This window comes from Periplaneta americana, chromosome 8 (assembly GCF_040183065.1).
Source record: "Periplaneta americana isolate PAMFEO1 chromosome 8, P.americana_PAMFEO1_priV1, whole genome shotgun sequence".
NCBI lineage: Eukaryota > Metazoa > Arthropoda > Insecta > Blattodea > Blattidae > Periplaneta > Periplaneta americana.
The window spans coordinates 176713629-176729898 of NC_091124.1; the positions used below are offsets into that span (position 1 = coordinate 176713629).

The 16270-nt window shown below is 35.3% G+C and overlaps 1 protein-coding gene and 1 long non-coding RNA gene across 2 annotated transcripts in view; both read left to right on the forward strand.

The window, feature by feature from the left end:
* Positions 1-16270, forward strand: part of LOC138705271 (uncharacterized) — a 295635-nt gene that overhangs the window by 256713 nt on the left and 22652 nt on the right. The gene's annotated exons all lie outside the window — the stretch shown is intronic.
* Positions 1-16270, forward strand: part of LOC138705266 (protein brambleberry-like) — a 69042-nt gene that overhangs the window by 30120 nt on the left and 22652 nt on the right. The window contains exons 7-8 of the mRNA XM_069834100.1: positions 10066-10208; positions 12185-12318. Coding sequence (XP_069690201.1) covers positions 10066-10208; positions 12185-12318 — 277 coding nt within the window. The remainder of the gene's footprint in view (positions 1-10065; positions 10209-12184; positions 12319-16270) is intronic.

A 16270-nucleotide genomic window follows, 5' to 3' on the forward strand; every position in this document is an offset into this window, starting at 1 on the left:
AATATCCTACAACCATATGCAAGAAAGTTACGAATATAATGAAATAGTTGACCTTTCAATTCGAGAACTTTTCGCAAAAAACTCTGTTTCTTCAAGTTATTTTCACGTCTTTTCCCCATTTTAAAAAGCATAAGAGACAAAATGAATGACTAACAAAGTCCCTCTCCATACTTACAAATACTTACAAACTTTCATAGGCGCCAATGTAGGTGGACCAGGCTGAAATTGAAAACTATCTTATCTAATTGTAAAAGAGGAACAATTGTAAAGGGCGAAACCTAAATTAAATTCAATTACAGTATAGAACTGTTAGGAAGTAATTACTGTATATTTTACATTATTTTATGTTATTTGAATGATTGAACTTAACGTTTTTCCCTCCTTTCTCGTCATTTTTTAAATTATAATAATTGTTCAGAAATATATGCCTATGGGACATCTACATCACAAAATACAGTAATATTAATATTTTCTGTACCTATTGAAATGTTTTTTCAATGTATACTTGTGACAACCTGAATCTATATACTCTTCACTAATTAACATTGTGAAGATCTTGGTGAGCCAAAATCTTTTGCAGACATATATCAACAAGTAGATCTATTACAAAATATGTGGACTACTTTAAACCACCCCTATTGAGGGCATAAACTAAAATTAACTTACGAGATTTATAGGTATAGTATCCACAATTCCACATCACAATCTCTAATTAGAACATATGTATTTGCATTTTGTATAGTCAGGTAACTTCTTGAAAATACTACTTACAACATAATCAGCAATAAAAACCCATTAAGACAATTTCAGTATTTTTATTAATTTCGTCATAACATTAATCTTCTACAACATCCACACCTTCAAACTCAAACACTATATTTTCTAGGAACGACTTCACCGCGTAAGTACTTATGTAGTTATTGCATTACTTATTTATTTTTGGTAAAAGAGTAATTTTTATGTGTATTTATTTACGCTTGCACCAATAATTTTTAAGCCTTTTTATATAAGTACTTGCGCAGTATTCCGAATTATAACGGAACTTGAAATATCTTACATAAGACGCTTTGCAGGGTCCACTAACCCTGTCGTTAACACTGTCCTTAAGGCTGCTACAATATTGTCATCAAAAGTTTTCACTGCTTAACATTTTCATATGGTACCTACTTCTTTAGATAACGAGGTCCAAGTTTTACACACGCACGCGCACACACACGCTTCTGTCACTGATACACTGTTTTTGGAATTGCAAACTTTACAACAGCAGAGACGTGAACAATTAGGAATGATAAAAATCTGTTCACAATATTTTAGATTTATCATATTGTTTCTTTTACTCGTAAATCAACTGAATCAAATAACAGAAACAATAACTTCGAGTTGCAGTGATTTACAATCTTATCTGAAATAAATTGTCTCCCAAACCTTCACACATATTACGATTTACTCTGTTGTTGCTATTAAAGATAGTACTTCAAAACTTATTTCATTCAACAACTGTTAACAGAGAGAATAATATAAATAGCTGTAGAGTGCAGATCAACTTGGTTATGTTTGTCAGCCTTAACCTCAAATCATCTGGCTACTGTACGTATTTTATGACTCGTGCAAAACGTTTGCACGTTTGCGGTTAATAAAATTGTTTTCATGACTGTAATACTATTACTTAATATTATTACTGTGTTTATGAAACAGGCCTGCACTTGCTATAATTATATTTTCGTCTGCCTTTATAGCGGATAATCAGCGAATGTGAATGTTTTCTGACAATTTGCTGATGATTTGTACGTCGCTTCAAACAGCGAACGAACAACGAAGTTTTGCTTCATCATTTGTTCGTTGTTCGTTCGCTAAGTGTGTACGCACCTTAAGACGAACCTTGATCAAAAGTAGGAAACCATAATTACAGTTAAAGGTACACAAAAAATTCACCAGGTGACTGCTCTTTCCCCTTATGTTATTGGCTTTAAATATCATTCAGTGGACTCAGAAACTAATCTGAAGGTTGTAAATATGAGAATCTTAAAATAATGAAAGGAATAAGAGAAGAACAGAATGTATCATTTCTAGTTTGGTCACATTCATTTAAATTCAAAATTGTTTATAACTATTTTGGTTAATTATTGTCTTTCTTGCACATAATAAATTTTCTGTAATTCCAAAAGCTGATTTAAAGATTTACTAAAGTTTAGTGTCAACACGAACATTATTTACTGCATTTGTTTTCGGGTATTAATATTTGTCCTGATACTAACGTCCAGATACTAACAAGCGGAACTTTGTAGCTATTAATATTTCACAATAATGCAGTTATTGGAAGATAAAATAAATATGCTTAATTATAAAACAGATGTTGTATAAGTGTTCCCTGATAATGAAAACATTAATAAATCATTACAATGAGGAGAGATTTCACCGTAATTTATGTACCACTTTATCTTACCAAGTTCCTTGTCCAGATACTAACGGAAGATACATCTGTGTTTTATTCAATATACAAGTGGGAAAATGTTAATGAAAGAACTAAAAATACAAGATTGATAAATAGTTAACAGATTCATACCAGAAACTTTGTTGTTTAATTTATACACTGTATGTAATATCAAGTTTTGTAATTGAAATATCTGAGAAATGTCCGGATAGTAACGCTGGACAGACCCATATGTAGTGGCAGGGCATTGGAGACCACTAAAATTAGACAGAAAGGGGCAACTGGTACAGTAAACATAACCTATAATTTCAACATATCTAAATATTTGTGCAGTGCAACTGAAAATTATTGAATCGTGCATAAGTGAATGTACAAGAATTTCGCAATATTTAATCGAACTAAAGGCAGGTATTACACATACGAACAACGTAATTTTCACACCAAAAATAATATTACACCTTAACTCGCAAGGAATTATATCTGAAGTGTCCCCTAATCATTGTTTTAAATTTTATTAATGCAATTACACTACATTTTAGAGAAATATAGGTGACTCTTTATGCATTCCAATTAATTTATATGGTTGAAATGCCGCCCTTCGTGATCGGGTTAAGCGAGTCACATGGTCTGCCTTACGCCCTGTATTAGATCACGATGGCAGTGACAATGCAACTCGTTGGCAAAAAATCATCCCAAGCTTCGTGACTGTATATAGTAGACTGTGGTACAATATAGATAAATTAGTTAATTATAAGTCTCTACCATGACAATATTGAACATAAATTAATTAAAATATTAAAACAAGGACTATATGAGCCATGGTCATAGATTATTAAAATACTAAAATGTTAAAACATGTGTAATAGTGTTACAAATGCAATATGTTGGACCATCTGTGGCAATTTTCAATGTTGACTAGAGTGAAGATGATTCAACTGTAAAGCGGAAAGAAAATATGTATCAAAATGTGGCCAAAATAACAAACATAATGAGGAGGTTACATACAAGAACAAAGAAATGTGCATATGTGAATCTTAATACTGTTAAAACTATAGCAAGCTTAATATAAGTTACATAAATCTGGTTACAAACATCTTGAAGCGAATAATGTACTCGAGCGCATGGAACAGTTTTACTGAATGTGAGTGAAATTTTTGATATAGTTTATGTATGAATGGAGTTTACTAATTGAAAGTAAATGTAATTTGTTAAGGTAACATTGACTTAGGTTATGAAAAGAAGGATACAATCAAAATCCAACTTACTACTATATGTACGGTGATGGCATCTCTGTAGTCGATGGTGGTGGGAAGACAACTGTTTGGTGCGCTGCGTTTACAGGTTATTACAAAACCTAGGTAATAGCTGATGGTAGAAGGGGGGAAGGATGGTTATAGGCTGATAAGCAAGCACGTGGGTTGTGTGCGTTCAAATTGAACAATAGGTTACGCAAGTTTGGAATCTGTTCATTTAAAAGAGGTATGTCTAAATTAGTGGCCCGGGCTATATGAATGTCTTCAGCTGCATCAATATGTATACTATTATAGCAGATAAGCACAGATGGACCGTGACTATTCCTAATTTCAACTGTAGATACGTTTGATTAGTTGGTTGCTGTAGCTGATAGTGCTATGGCAGCTGAATCAGTGTCAAAAACAATATTAGATGGATTGAGAGTTAGTCGATAAAATTGTAGTGGCTGCTAACACTGATCTTGATATAAAATAAAAAGCAACTTCTTTTTAATTTTTGTTACGTATGAGTTGCTTGCAGCCTCTGACTTAGGTTAGTTCAGTGGTACACTCATTCAGAGGATGTAAAAATAAATCAATAGATTTTATTAGGATGTAATTACATTACATGGTATGTAACAAAAACAACTCAAATTCATTATTAATTCACTGATTAAATTGCAAACTTCTTTACCTTGTTAATATTTAGGATTTTTGAAAAACTCACTGGTTTGTCTGATATTGAATACTCCCCTTGCTCCTCACACACCAACCACAGATTAAAAACCCCAAGAGGGTTTCCTGCAAAAAGTAATCACTGAAAGGGTAACCTGGATCTATCCTGGAAACCCCAGCAATTGATACTACCAACCAACCCACTTGCATTATATCATATTGACTATGCACTAGAGCTTATTGCAATAGAAAATAAACAGGACGAATGTAGTGAAGTACTCCGTCTTTCTGTCTTAGAAACATTACAAATCTGTTACCCACAAGACAAATGGCTGATGTGTACACTGACGGCTCCCAAATACAAAAACACAGGCCTACTGGAGCCGGAATTCATTGCCAACTGTTCTCTACCTATCTCACTCTAGGCAACAACCATGCACCTTTTGATGGAGAAGTAAGAGCCATATGTACTGCTGTGAAACAAGTGTTGTGCAGGTCCTTCCCATTTCCAAACATTGTCCTCTCAGTGACTCAAAAGCAGGGATATCTGTAATTGGAAACTACTTATTACAACCAGCTAATGATGACATTCAACAATGCAGAGAAGACATCAAGAAACTAAATAAAATTGTACATCTGCAATGGATATCTTCTCACTGCGGTATTGCCGGGAATGAAGCAGCAGACTTTCTGGCAAAGAAAGGAACAACTATCCCCCTTTCATATTCTAACATGCTGCCATTCCATAGAGCATCTACAAATATAAGCAGTCGAGTGAGACAATGTTTCCATAAGAGTTTGGAGGACCAAACTAAAGATAAACACTGGAAGGACGCACTAAACTCCACTCTCCCCGAATGGCCCAGAAGAGAAGCTGTTGCGACGTTCATGACTGCCTGGCTAATCATCTCCACTGCCTGGGTGTATTATCCAGCCCCCACTGCATGCTCTGTGGATGTTCAGACAATATGGACTCAAACCACATTAAGACTTGTCCAGCTCTTTGATCTGTCAGCTTTGTGGATAGGTACTGGGAGCCAGAGACAGAATGCTGCAGTGCTGACATCCTCTCCTTCGTAGTTTCACTTGCACATTGTTCACTTTATTTCGTTTTTTTTTCATTTTAGTTTTATCGCCATGTATGTTGTGGCATTCCTAACACCAGAGAAAATTTACTCATAAGAGAAAATCCATTGGAATTATTACAAGCTACCTTCAGTTTGGAATTAACAGAGGAAATAAGTAAATCAGACACACCAAAAGAAATACAAAAACTTCTAGCACTGGAAACGATCAATACTAGATACCCTACAGAAGAATGGCTACACATACGAGGGGGATCCAGGAAATAACGACCGTTCGCGCATACCCGCCGCGCAGCTGACTCCCCTTCCTTGTTTGAAGGTCAACTGGCTTCCTTAACATGTGTTCTCATAATGTTGTGAGTACTGGTTGCAAAAAGTCGCCATTGTGCATTTTGTGTTACTTCAAAATGAACGACGTGATTGATAATCCCGCCGACTGTGAGGTGAGGAGTGTGATTCGATTTTTGAATGTCCGACATTTGAAACCTGCAGAAATTTACCGGCAATTGAAATAAGTGTATGGTGATACTGTAATGAATGAAAGAAATGTGAGAAAATGGTGTGAAATGTTCAACAATGGGCGAACAAATGTCCACGATGAAACTCGACCCGGACGCCCATCACTCATCACAGAAGACCTGAAGACTAAAGTGAACGACAGAATCTTGCAAGACAGGCGCACATCACTCGACGAATTGCATATTGCCTTTCCTGACATTTCTCGTTCTTTGCTTGGTGAAATTGTGTCGCAACATCTTGGCTACCACAAAATCTGTGCCCGCCCGCACACTGCTGCTTCAACTCGAGAATTGCTGGATCAATTCGGTTGGGAAATCTTTGATCATCCGCCCTATAGTCCAGACCTTGCTCCTAGCGATTTTCACCTTTTCACTAAGCTGAAAGACTTTCTGGGTGGTACGCGTTTTGGAAGTGATGAAGAGTTGAAGAAGACAGTGAACACCTGGCTTAATGAACTGGCGGCAGAGGAGTATAACACGGGAATTCTAAAGCTAGTGAACAGATACGACAAATGTTTAAATGTAGGTGGTGATTATGTAGAGAAGTAAAGGAAGCTTCAGTTATGTAACAGACTTTGTTTTTTCAAATAAATATATATTTTTTTTAATTATTACAACAAAACGGTCGTTATTTCCTGGATCCCCCTCGTATATACTGATGGATCCACCACAGAAAACCTTACTGGAGCTGGAGTTACATATACACATTTTTCCTTTTATAATTCTGTTGGCGGAGACACAACAAATTATGATGGTGAAATAGAGGCTATACACATTGCTCTCCGACAATTATTAAATCTTCCCTTAAATAAATATAACAAGACGGTAATTCTTTCAGATTCTAAAGCTGCAATTCAGGGAATATGTTCAAATACTACAAAGAAGTCAACAAAAATAAGAGAATGCTACAAAATGCTAACACAACTCCAAAAATTTAATAAGATTGTCCATCTCCAATGGATTCCAGCACACTGTGGAGTCATGGGGAATGAAACCGCAGACACACTTGCAAAGAAAGGCACAACAGTAAAACAAAAGTCTAAATTTAATTTCTCATATTCCTCAATAAAATGCTTGATCACTACAAAATTTTCTCATTCATACCTACAAGAAATAGAATCAAATGCTAAAGACAAAAAATGGATTACACTACTTTCCAACCCAGATAAAATCCCCCAGAGACCAAGGAAAACAGCAGTTGCAGCCTTCAGACTATTGACAAATCATGACTGTCTAGCAAGTCATCTCTACAGAATAGGTATCTCAGCTTCACCCATATGTGTCCTGTATAACGATCCAGCAGAAATGAATGAAGACCACTTGAAGACCTGTGAAGCATTAAGATCAGAAGAAACTACAGTTCAAAAGTATTGGAAAGTATGACTGCTAATGGCTTCATTGCCAGATGCAAGGCACTAGACAACAACAACAACAACAGTTTTATCGCCATTGTACGGCCAATGACTCTAGTCAAGTGCCACTGCATTGAATAAAAAAAAAAACAATATTTAGGATTTACCGTGTTTGACTAGTTTCGAAGTCTTTTGCTTCATTCTCCAAAGCCTAGGCTAGGACAATGAAGCAAAAGACTTTGAAACTAGTCAAGCAAGGTAAATCCGAAATATTAACACAGTAAAGAAGTTTGCAATTTATTCAGTGATATATAAGTGTTAAATGTGTTTATAGAAAACTGAAGACTCATCATTATTAATTGACAGAACTTTCAATATTAATATCTTTTTAAATGCCATTTTCGTCATAGAAAGACTTATGTAATTCGAAACATCATAAAGAAACTAAATTGCTGTGGAACACATATGTCACATTCATGCCACTCATTTTATAATTTGGTTCTCTGATGAATTCTGTTATTTCCTACATCGCTTGCAAGATCTTTCTGTAGCTGATTTAGATTTCCTTTCACCAAAGAGACAAGTGAACATTCCGTCAGAAATACTATAAAATTTATGGTATGTTCCTTTGAGTTTTTCTCCAAATATTAATTATTTCACCCACTACTCTCATTTCATGATTGTTTTATTTCTTCGTGATAATTCTTACAAGCTTCTGCAGCTTGAAAGTATTAAATAAAGGTTAGTAAAAACCTTCGCCACTACTTTCAAATGGAAGAAGACAGGAGTTGTAATAAAAGACTTAACGTACAATCTTGTACAGAGAATCACAATGTGTTAATGCATGCCATCATTTCAATTTGTTTTCCTTTGTTTATGATGATGATTACTAGGGCTTGAAATATGAGGACCTAGAAGTTAAAAATGACAGTGAGTGTATATATAATTAGTTGTGTGTTAGAATATGTAAGGTAAACGTCTGGTTTACACTTCTTTGGAATTCAAAGAGTCTTTGTTCAACACATGGTATTTCAAATGAAAAGAATTGTTTTTTTGTGTAAACTGCGCCACAGATTTTGTTACCTGTGGGGAGGTTACTGTAATCTTCCTTTTGTTTACGTTTATTGTCGAAAAATTGTGAATAGATTTTGGAGTCTATGTTCACCAGGCGTAACAAAGTACCTAGTGATAACGAGGATTCTACCTGAGATAGAGGGAATGTTTGCTTAGCTTGAACTATACCGGTACTACATTGCAATACTAACTTTTAGGTCCTCAAATTCCGACCCCTAGTGATTACTAATTACCAAGCTGCGGATTTTTAGGCACTGAAAACAGTTGAAATAGGCAGGCAAAATAGGCATTCAAAATTCTAAAATAGGCATTTAAAAAGGCACTAACAGTTTCTAACTCTTAATGGCTAACACGACCATAGCGTAGCATTATACAGTACTTTCTATAGAATTATGGCAGTGAATAACTAAATATTCGTCCAAATGTTGTAATGAGAACTGATGTCTATTGTCTGTAAGAATGTTCTTAAATTGGGAGAAACTCCCACTTCAAATGAAATGATGGGGCAATACTTCAGGGATCCAATCCCAGCTGGAGACCAAACCAGTGGGAACGCAGTAATGTCAATGTATTTTCCAATCAGTGCTTCTGATGCCTTCTGCTTTGGCATATCTCCACAGTATACTTCACGTGTTATAGCAGAAAACTCAACTCCATATTCAACTCAGAAACTCACAAAATGGATACACAGTTTAAAACAACTACCCTAGTCCACTACCACAATGATTCATGCACCTTTCGAAATACATTTTTTTCTTATTGGTTGATTTTAAATTGTTCGATTTCTCCACACTCTGATGATAGTAAAACGTAACACACAGATTTATTAATAGTTCTATATCACTTCCCTCTGCTGGATAAAAAAGAAACAAATTACAGATTCAAAAAATATCAATAGAATGGTCAGTAAATTCAAGTATAATATATAATACAGATATTTAAGCAACTTTTAGGCATTTATAAGCAAATAGGCATTTACTAGTGAAATAGGCAATTATAGGCACTATAGAATTCGCATATAATATTTACAATGCCTTAAAATGGATATGTAACCTAAAATCTTCTGCCTTCAGGTTAAGGATTAAAATAGGCATATAGGCATAAATCCACAGCTTAATTATCACTTTCCAAATCTGAGCACTTAACAACAAGGTCATTGGATCTTCTCAACTGGAGTTTGCTTAATTTATACACATTTTCAATTTGTGCACCATATATTAATATATGGATGGATACCAGAATAGTAAGGATATAGACTGACATATTCACATTCTAATTCATTCAGAGGTCTCTACAATTAGCCTACTACGGCAATACACTTTATCTGGAATTAAGAATGGGATGACAATCCTGGACATAGAATTTTGCCTTTACTTTGTATTTATTTTTATTCATAAAAAATTACATATTTCACATGTAATAATACTGTATGGGATTAGGAGATTTTTTTTTTTTATACTTCGAATTTTTTCTGGTTAAAAGTCGACTGCTTCTGGATAGGACTGAATTCTGCACCTTGTGTCCATGAACACAGTAACCATAACCAGTAAACAACACCTTTGTCTTTTTGTTTGTTGAATGTTTATGCAAAAAATACATTGTATTGTTTTTTCAATAATAATGTGAGAGCTGTAGAAGCTTACTATTGTATATAATTGAGTATACCTGAGATCTGTTGAGGTGCGTGATTTGTTGCAGCTTTTTTCAACAATTGGACACGACCTCGGGGATCAGTATCGGATTCTCCCAGGATTCGCATACCTACTCCTGTGTTGCCCAAGGACTTGAGTGATGAGTCCAGTGACAGTGATGACATTGTGACTCAAGACGATTTTCCAGAGGTGAGGGCACTATTGAAGGGCTTTCCATTGCCCTATAATTAACAACAAACTCATTCTGAAATGATCTCGGTTTAATTCATATCAGTTTTCTTTTAATTGATGCACCTCATGCAGTACAATTTTTTTATCACCATCTTTTCTTAGTTTTCTGCTGTGACCTTGCAGTTGTTGTTATTGTTGTTGCTGCTGCTGCTGCTGTTGTTGTTACAGGTCTTGGCATAGATTTTTTTTTCCCACAACTATTCATGAACAAAAAGCTCTTTTACATTGCAGTAAATGTATTACCAGGAGCCTATGGCTTCCCAATGAATCGACGTTTATATTCTAAGATGGAAGAACAGCTGGAAGAAGAGCAGTTTGACTTCAGGAAGGGAAAAGGTATGAGAGATGCAATTGGACTGCTACGAACAATCGGCGAAAGAAGAATAAAGAAATGTATATAATATTTGTGGACATAGAAAAGGCGTTTAACAGGGTGAATTGGAATAAACTGATGGTGATTCTAAAGAAAATTGACGTGGATTGGACAGAGAGAAGGCTGTTCAGTAACCTTTATATGAAACAAGTCAAAGTCAGGATAGGAGAAGAAATGTCAGAAAGAAGTGAAATAGGAAGAAGAGTACGACAAGGATGCCCTTTATCACCTACTCTGTTCAACATCTACTTGGAGGATTTAGTGAAGAACTGTTTTCAGAACACGGGAGGAGTGATAGTAAGAGGAAGAAGAATAAAGTGTATAAGATTTTCTGATGATATGGCGTTGTTGGCGGAAGGAATATGGTACTGGACCTAAATGACAGCTGTGAGCAGTATGGAATGAAGTTAAATGCCAACAAGACGAACACCATGGTCCTAGGAAGAAAAATAAAGAAGGTAAACTTGCGAATTTTAAATCAGACAGTAGAGGAAGTGGACAGCTTCAAATACTTGGGGTGTACTATAAGCAGTAACATGAGCTGCTACCAAGAAATCAGAAGGAGAATAGCAATGGCAAAGGAAGCTTTTAATAGAAAGAGAAGCACTTTCTGCGAACCTCTGGAGAAAGAACTAAGGAAGAGACTAGTGAAGTGCTTTGTGTGAAGTGTAACATTATATGGGGCAGAAACACGTACATTACGACAAGGCAGAAGATGATATCAGATGACAGACGACATTAAAATATATGGATCATATGAGGAGACAGAGGAAGGCAGAAAATAGAAAAGACTGGAGAATGCTGAGTTTGCAGTGTAAGACCTGCTCTAGGGCAGAACACTATGAACGAATGAATGAATGAATATGGCTTCCCATCAGAATTCACACTTACAGATTTTTCCACCTGCAGATCCATCGCCCTTTGTCAGGATTAAGCCCACACTCCAATAACAATCTGTCCAGAATTATGTATGGTAATGCCATTGAATTCCAACTTTTAATGAAATCCTTTCATAATTCAGTCTGTAGAAATAACTTTTCCCTTAATACACCAGTTTTTCTACATAACTAATGTGGATTTGTTCCTTTATCTTTAATTTATTATTCTGTAGCCAGCAGCAATTTATAAAATTGAACTGTATTGTATTTTCTAATTAATACATTGTATGTTGTTCAGTGTCTAGTAGTCTTAAGTTACATGAAAGGGAGGAATGGCTTCATACTGCTCATTTTACATTTATATTGCAGACACTCAGGATACAAAATGTTACTTTCATTCATACTATTATCATGTTTTTCATTTGTAACAAAATGACTTGATACTGCACATTTTACATTAATATTGTAAATAAATGTGATGATTAAAACTGGACTAGGATATAAAATATTACTTTGCTTTATACTAATAACATTTTTTTTGCAGCAGAATGGCTTGATATTGCACATTTTACATTTATTTTGTGGACTCACATGGTTTAGTAAAATAATACATCTGACAATGTAAAGCTGTGTTTGCTTCTTGCTTCCCAGGATATAGTAACAGACAATCTTTTGTTACTTAGGGCCTTAAATATTCCAACTATGGCAGCAGTGACTTCCTACGTGCACGCTCTGGCACACCTACTTTGAGACAGCGGTCTTCAACGCCTGTCTATCACCAAGCGCCACCCACACCTTCACATACTTCCTCACGCAGGTGGGTCCTTCATCATTTATTAATAATGTATGCAGTGGAATACTGAGCAATGTCTTTTAATTCTATATTTTCATAAAACAGATAAGTTTATTAGTTGATAGCATTATAACTCTAAATCAAGCAAGATTAGTTATTGTATATGTACTAATATCAATTAATTATATGCCTTGTCTCTTGTAAAATCTCAAGAAAACATTATATGAAAATTTAATGCTTATATGAATTAACTGGAAATGGGTGATTCCAGAACATAGCATACAAATTCCAGGAAATCATTCCAAAAATGATCCTCCATACATTCTTAAGTTATATGCCATGGAACTACTCTGCAGCACATATAAGGATCACCTTCAAATTTATACAGATGGATCTCTAAATCCGAATAATGGGACATCAGGAGCAGGGTATTATATTCCAAAATATCAAGAAAGTTATTTCATACCATGTTCATCCTCCTCCAGTCAGTGTACCAAACCTATATGCACAAAGAATTATTCCAATTCAGAAACAACTAAGTAAACTAAAAGAACTCCAAAAGGAAATAACATTTCAATGGATACCTAGTCATTGTGGTATACCTGGAAACGAGAAAGTAGATGATATTGCAAAACAGGCAACATATTTGCAACCAAGACCTCTTCAAGTGATATCTCTATCCAGTGCTTTTGCTTCAGTAAAGTCTCATTTTATAAACCTATGGATCAACAATTGGCTCTCTTCTGACAAAGGAAAAATTTATACAGTCTGTACAAAAAAACCAAATGTACAAAAACTTGCCCAGACATGTTCAAACATTTTTAACAAGAGCCAGAACAGGTCACATTGTCATTCAATTGTACCTACACCGATTTCACGTTTCTGATAAGCCTACTTGTCTGTGGTGCAATAAACATGATGAAGATCTGGAACACATTCTTCCATACTATCCGTCCATAAACCACAAAAGAAGTAAATTAAAATCATCAATACCAGTTGCAGAAGACAGAGCCCTGCAGTATATATTGACTACACCCCAGCTCTGGCTACTAGCAACAGGTATCTATAATGAACACCAATCAAAATACCCCTCATTTCTCGTGAAAATCAACAACGGAATAGACTACAGTGGACTATAGTGGACTTTATGTTGTCAGCAAACAGCTGGATACATTAAGAAGATTGATTGATTGAAGGTTTGATCATTTACTGTATTCTGTACTTGTATAGTAATGGGCATTATATCAACCATTGAAGAGTAGCTGTACCTGAGAGGATAAAAAGAAAGGAGGGAGTACTCCAAGGCAAATATGCTTGAAATCGCTGCGACAGATATGACATCAAACTACACATTTTATGCCCCATAATCCACCGCGAAATACTGCCAATTGCCAAATATTAAATTGCTACTATTGGTTTTGGTCATACGTAAACGGATTAGAATGGATCTGGAGGTAACAGGACTACTAGCAGATTATTATGTCAATGTATATTTATTAAAAGATTAAAACAGAAAATCAATATCCCGCATTTAAAAGAAAACCTACAAATTAAACCAAACCCTTTAACTCTATTAAATATAGAATATAATCTAAATTTAACAGAAGAAATACTAAAATCAGAAGTAAACACTGAAATACTAAAACAATTGTCTTTAGAGACAATTAATATTAGGTACTCTCCACAAAACTGGCTTCATTTATACACTGACTGATCCTTGATCTCCAGAGAACAAGGTGCCTGTGCAGGAGTTACGTGCTGTCTCTTCTCACTTTATAGATCTCTTGGGTATGGAACAACAAGTTTTGATGGAGAAATCATTGCAATAAGTGAAAGTCTCAGGAATCTTCTATGCCACATCAGTAAATTTAAAAATGCAGTTATATTGTCAGACTCCAAAGCAGCTATTCTATCAATAGTCTCTAAACACACACCTTCATCTCAAACAGCAGAAATAACTAAAATGCTCTCTCAATTAATATCACTCAATAAAAGAATTGTATTCCAATGGATACCATCCCATTGTGGAATCCTGGGAAACGAGAATGCGGATGCTTTAGCAAAGAAGGGCAGCACTGCTACTTACAGATCTATTACTAAATCTACGTATTACTCTGTGAAAAGATTTATTAAATCTACATACTTAGACTTCAACAAACAAAATTTGATAACACAATCCCAAGGGAAAAAATGGAACTCTCTGCATCAAAATCCACAGTTAATTCCCGATTTACCACGAAAATCGTCTGTAGCGGCATTTAGATTGGCAACAGGACATGATTGTTCGGCCAAACACCTGCATAGAATTGGAATATATCAGTCCCCTAACTGCCCATTGTGCAACTCAAACCAAGAAATGGATTCGGAAGACCTCAAAATCTGGGCTTCAGTGGCTGGCCATGATAATATCTTTGAAAAATATTGGAGTGCAAGAGGTCAAATGACTTTATTGTCAAACACCTGGCATTAGAAAACAACAACACATTTATTAAAAGTGTTATGGTTGTGACATGGACTGAACACTTCATTTCCACATTCTTTCTCTTATCAAGAAGGATGTTGGCATTCCTTCATATGTTAAAGCATAGGGGGACATATCAACGGACATATTCTACAGTTGAGCCGAACAGAATATTAGCTTATTTATAAAAAATAACATCTGCTGAACTTGACTACACTATTGAAATATTCACAACAACACGAAACAATTTGTAATCGTAATAATATCAACACAACAGCTGATAAACACACCGGAAAAAGAGATGAACTATGGGTAATTTGACAGCCATACTAGTACACCTTTTTGGTTCCACCGTTTCAAGCTTATGGCCCAGGGTTGAGCTGTACCAAAGGCACTAAGTGGCAAAGTTACATATTCAAGGAAAGTAAGTAAAACAATTTTGCAATGCATAATTTTTTATTCTGAACTGAAAATATTATGACAAATCCTTATTACTGGAAATACTATCCAGTGCAGTTACATCAATAAAACTGCAATTCAAACAATAACATTTTGAATAGTATGTTTAACTGAGACTGAAAAGACATACTGTAAGTGCCATTGAAAGGTTATAAGTGATAACACCAATTTAGGTCTAAAGTGCCTCACAATTGACAGGTCATAAGTGCCAATTACGGGTGGGATGAGCTGTTACATGACCTTAAGTTTTCCTCATTGAGACCTAGAAGTTCTCGGTAGAAAGCCTTATGCTCAGGATTTTCCAAATAAGGAATCATAGAATATAAATACTTTCTTTTGTTTATTGATGTCTTGTTTTCAGGGGTCAACAGTTTTATTGTTGCAGATGTTAGATTCCTGATGGTTTTCCCTTTCTTCAAGATGTTTATTTTTTACCATGCCTCTATATCGGAGAAAGTTTCGTTTAACAGGAGAACAATTGGATTTGCACATTCAACCTTTATTCTTACAGTGTTGCAATATTTAAAACTTTGGTATTGAGAAATGTATCAGCAGCGTCTTTATCCAAAATCCATGAACTGCTATGTCAACTTCAAAAGGAGAATAATTTTTGTAGAAATTATCACATTATGCTAGTCATTGGGACCATTGCCTTCATCAGGCATTTTCTTTTCTCGATGAGGGCAAAGTCTCTATCACAAACCATAAAGCTGTGACCACTGATAAACCCCATGAAGAACAAGAAACATCAAAACAAATATTATCATCCTATTCTTGTTCTGTCAGAGACAGTTATCACTCCATAGTACCAACTGCATTTTGTGTGTAACATCAGCATTTAAAACTTTAAGAAGTGTAGATGCCACCTCCTTATCTCCACACTCACTGCCTCCATCATGTCACATACTTAACTTACTGGCTTTTAAGGAACCCGGAGGTTCATTGCCGCCCTCACATAAGCCCGCCATTGGTCCCTATCCTGAGCAAGATTAATCCAGTCTGTATCATCATATTCCACCTCCCTCAAATCCATTTTAATATTATCCTCCCGTCTAC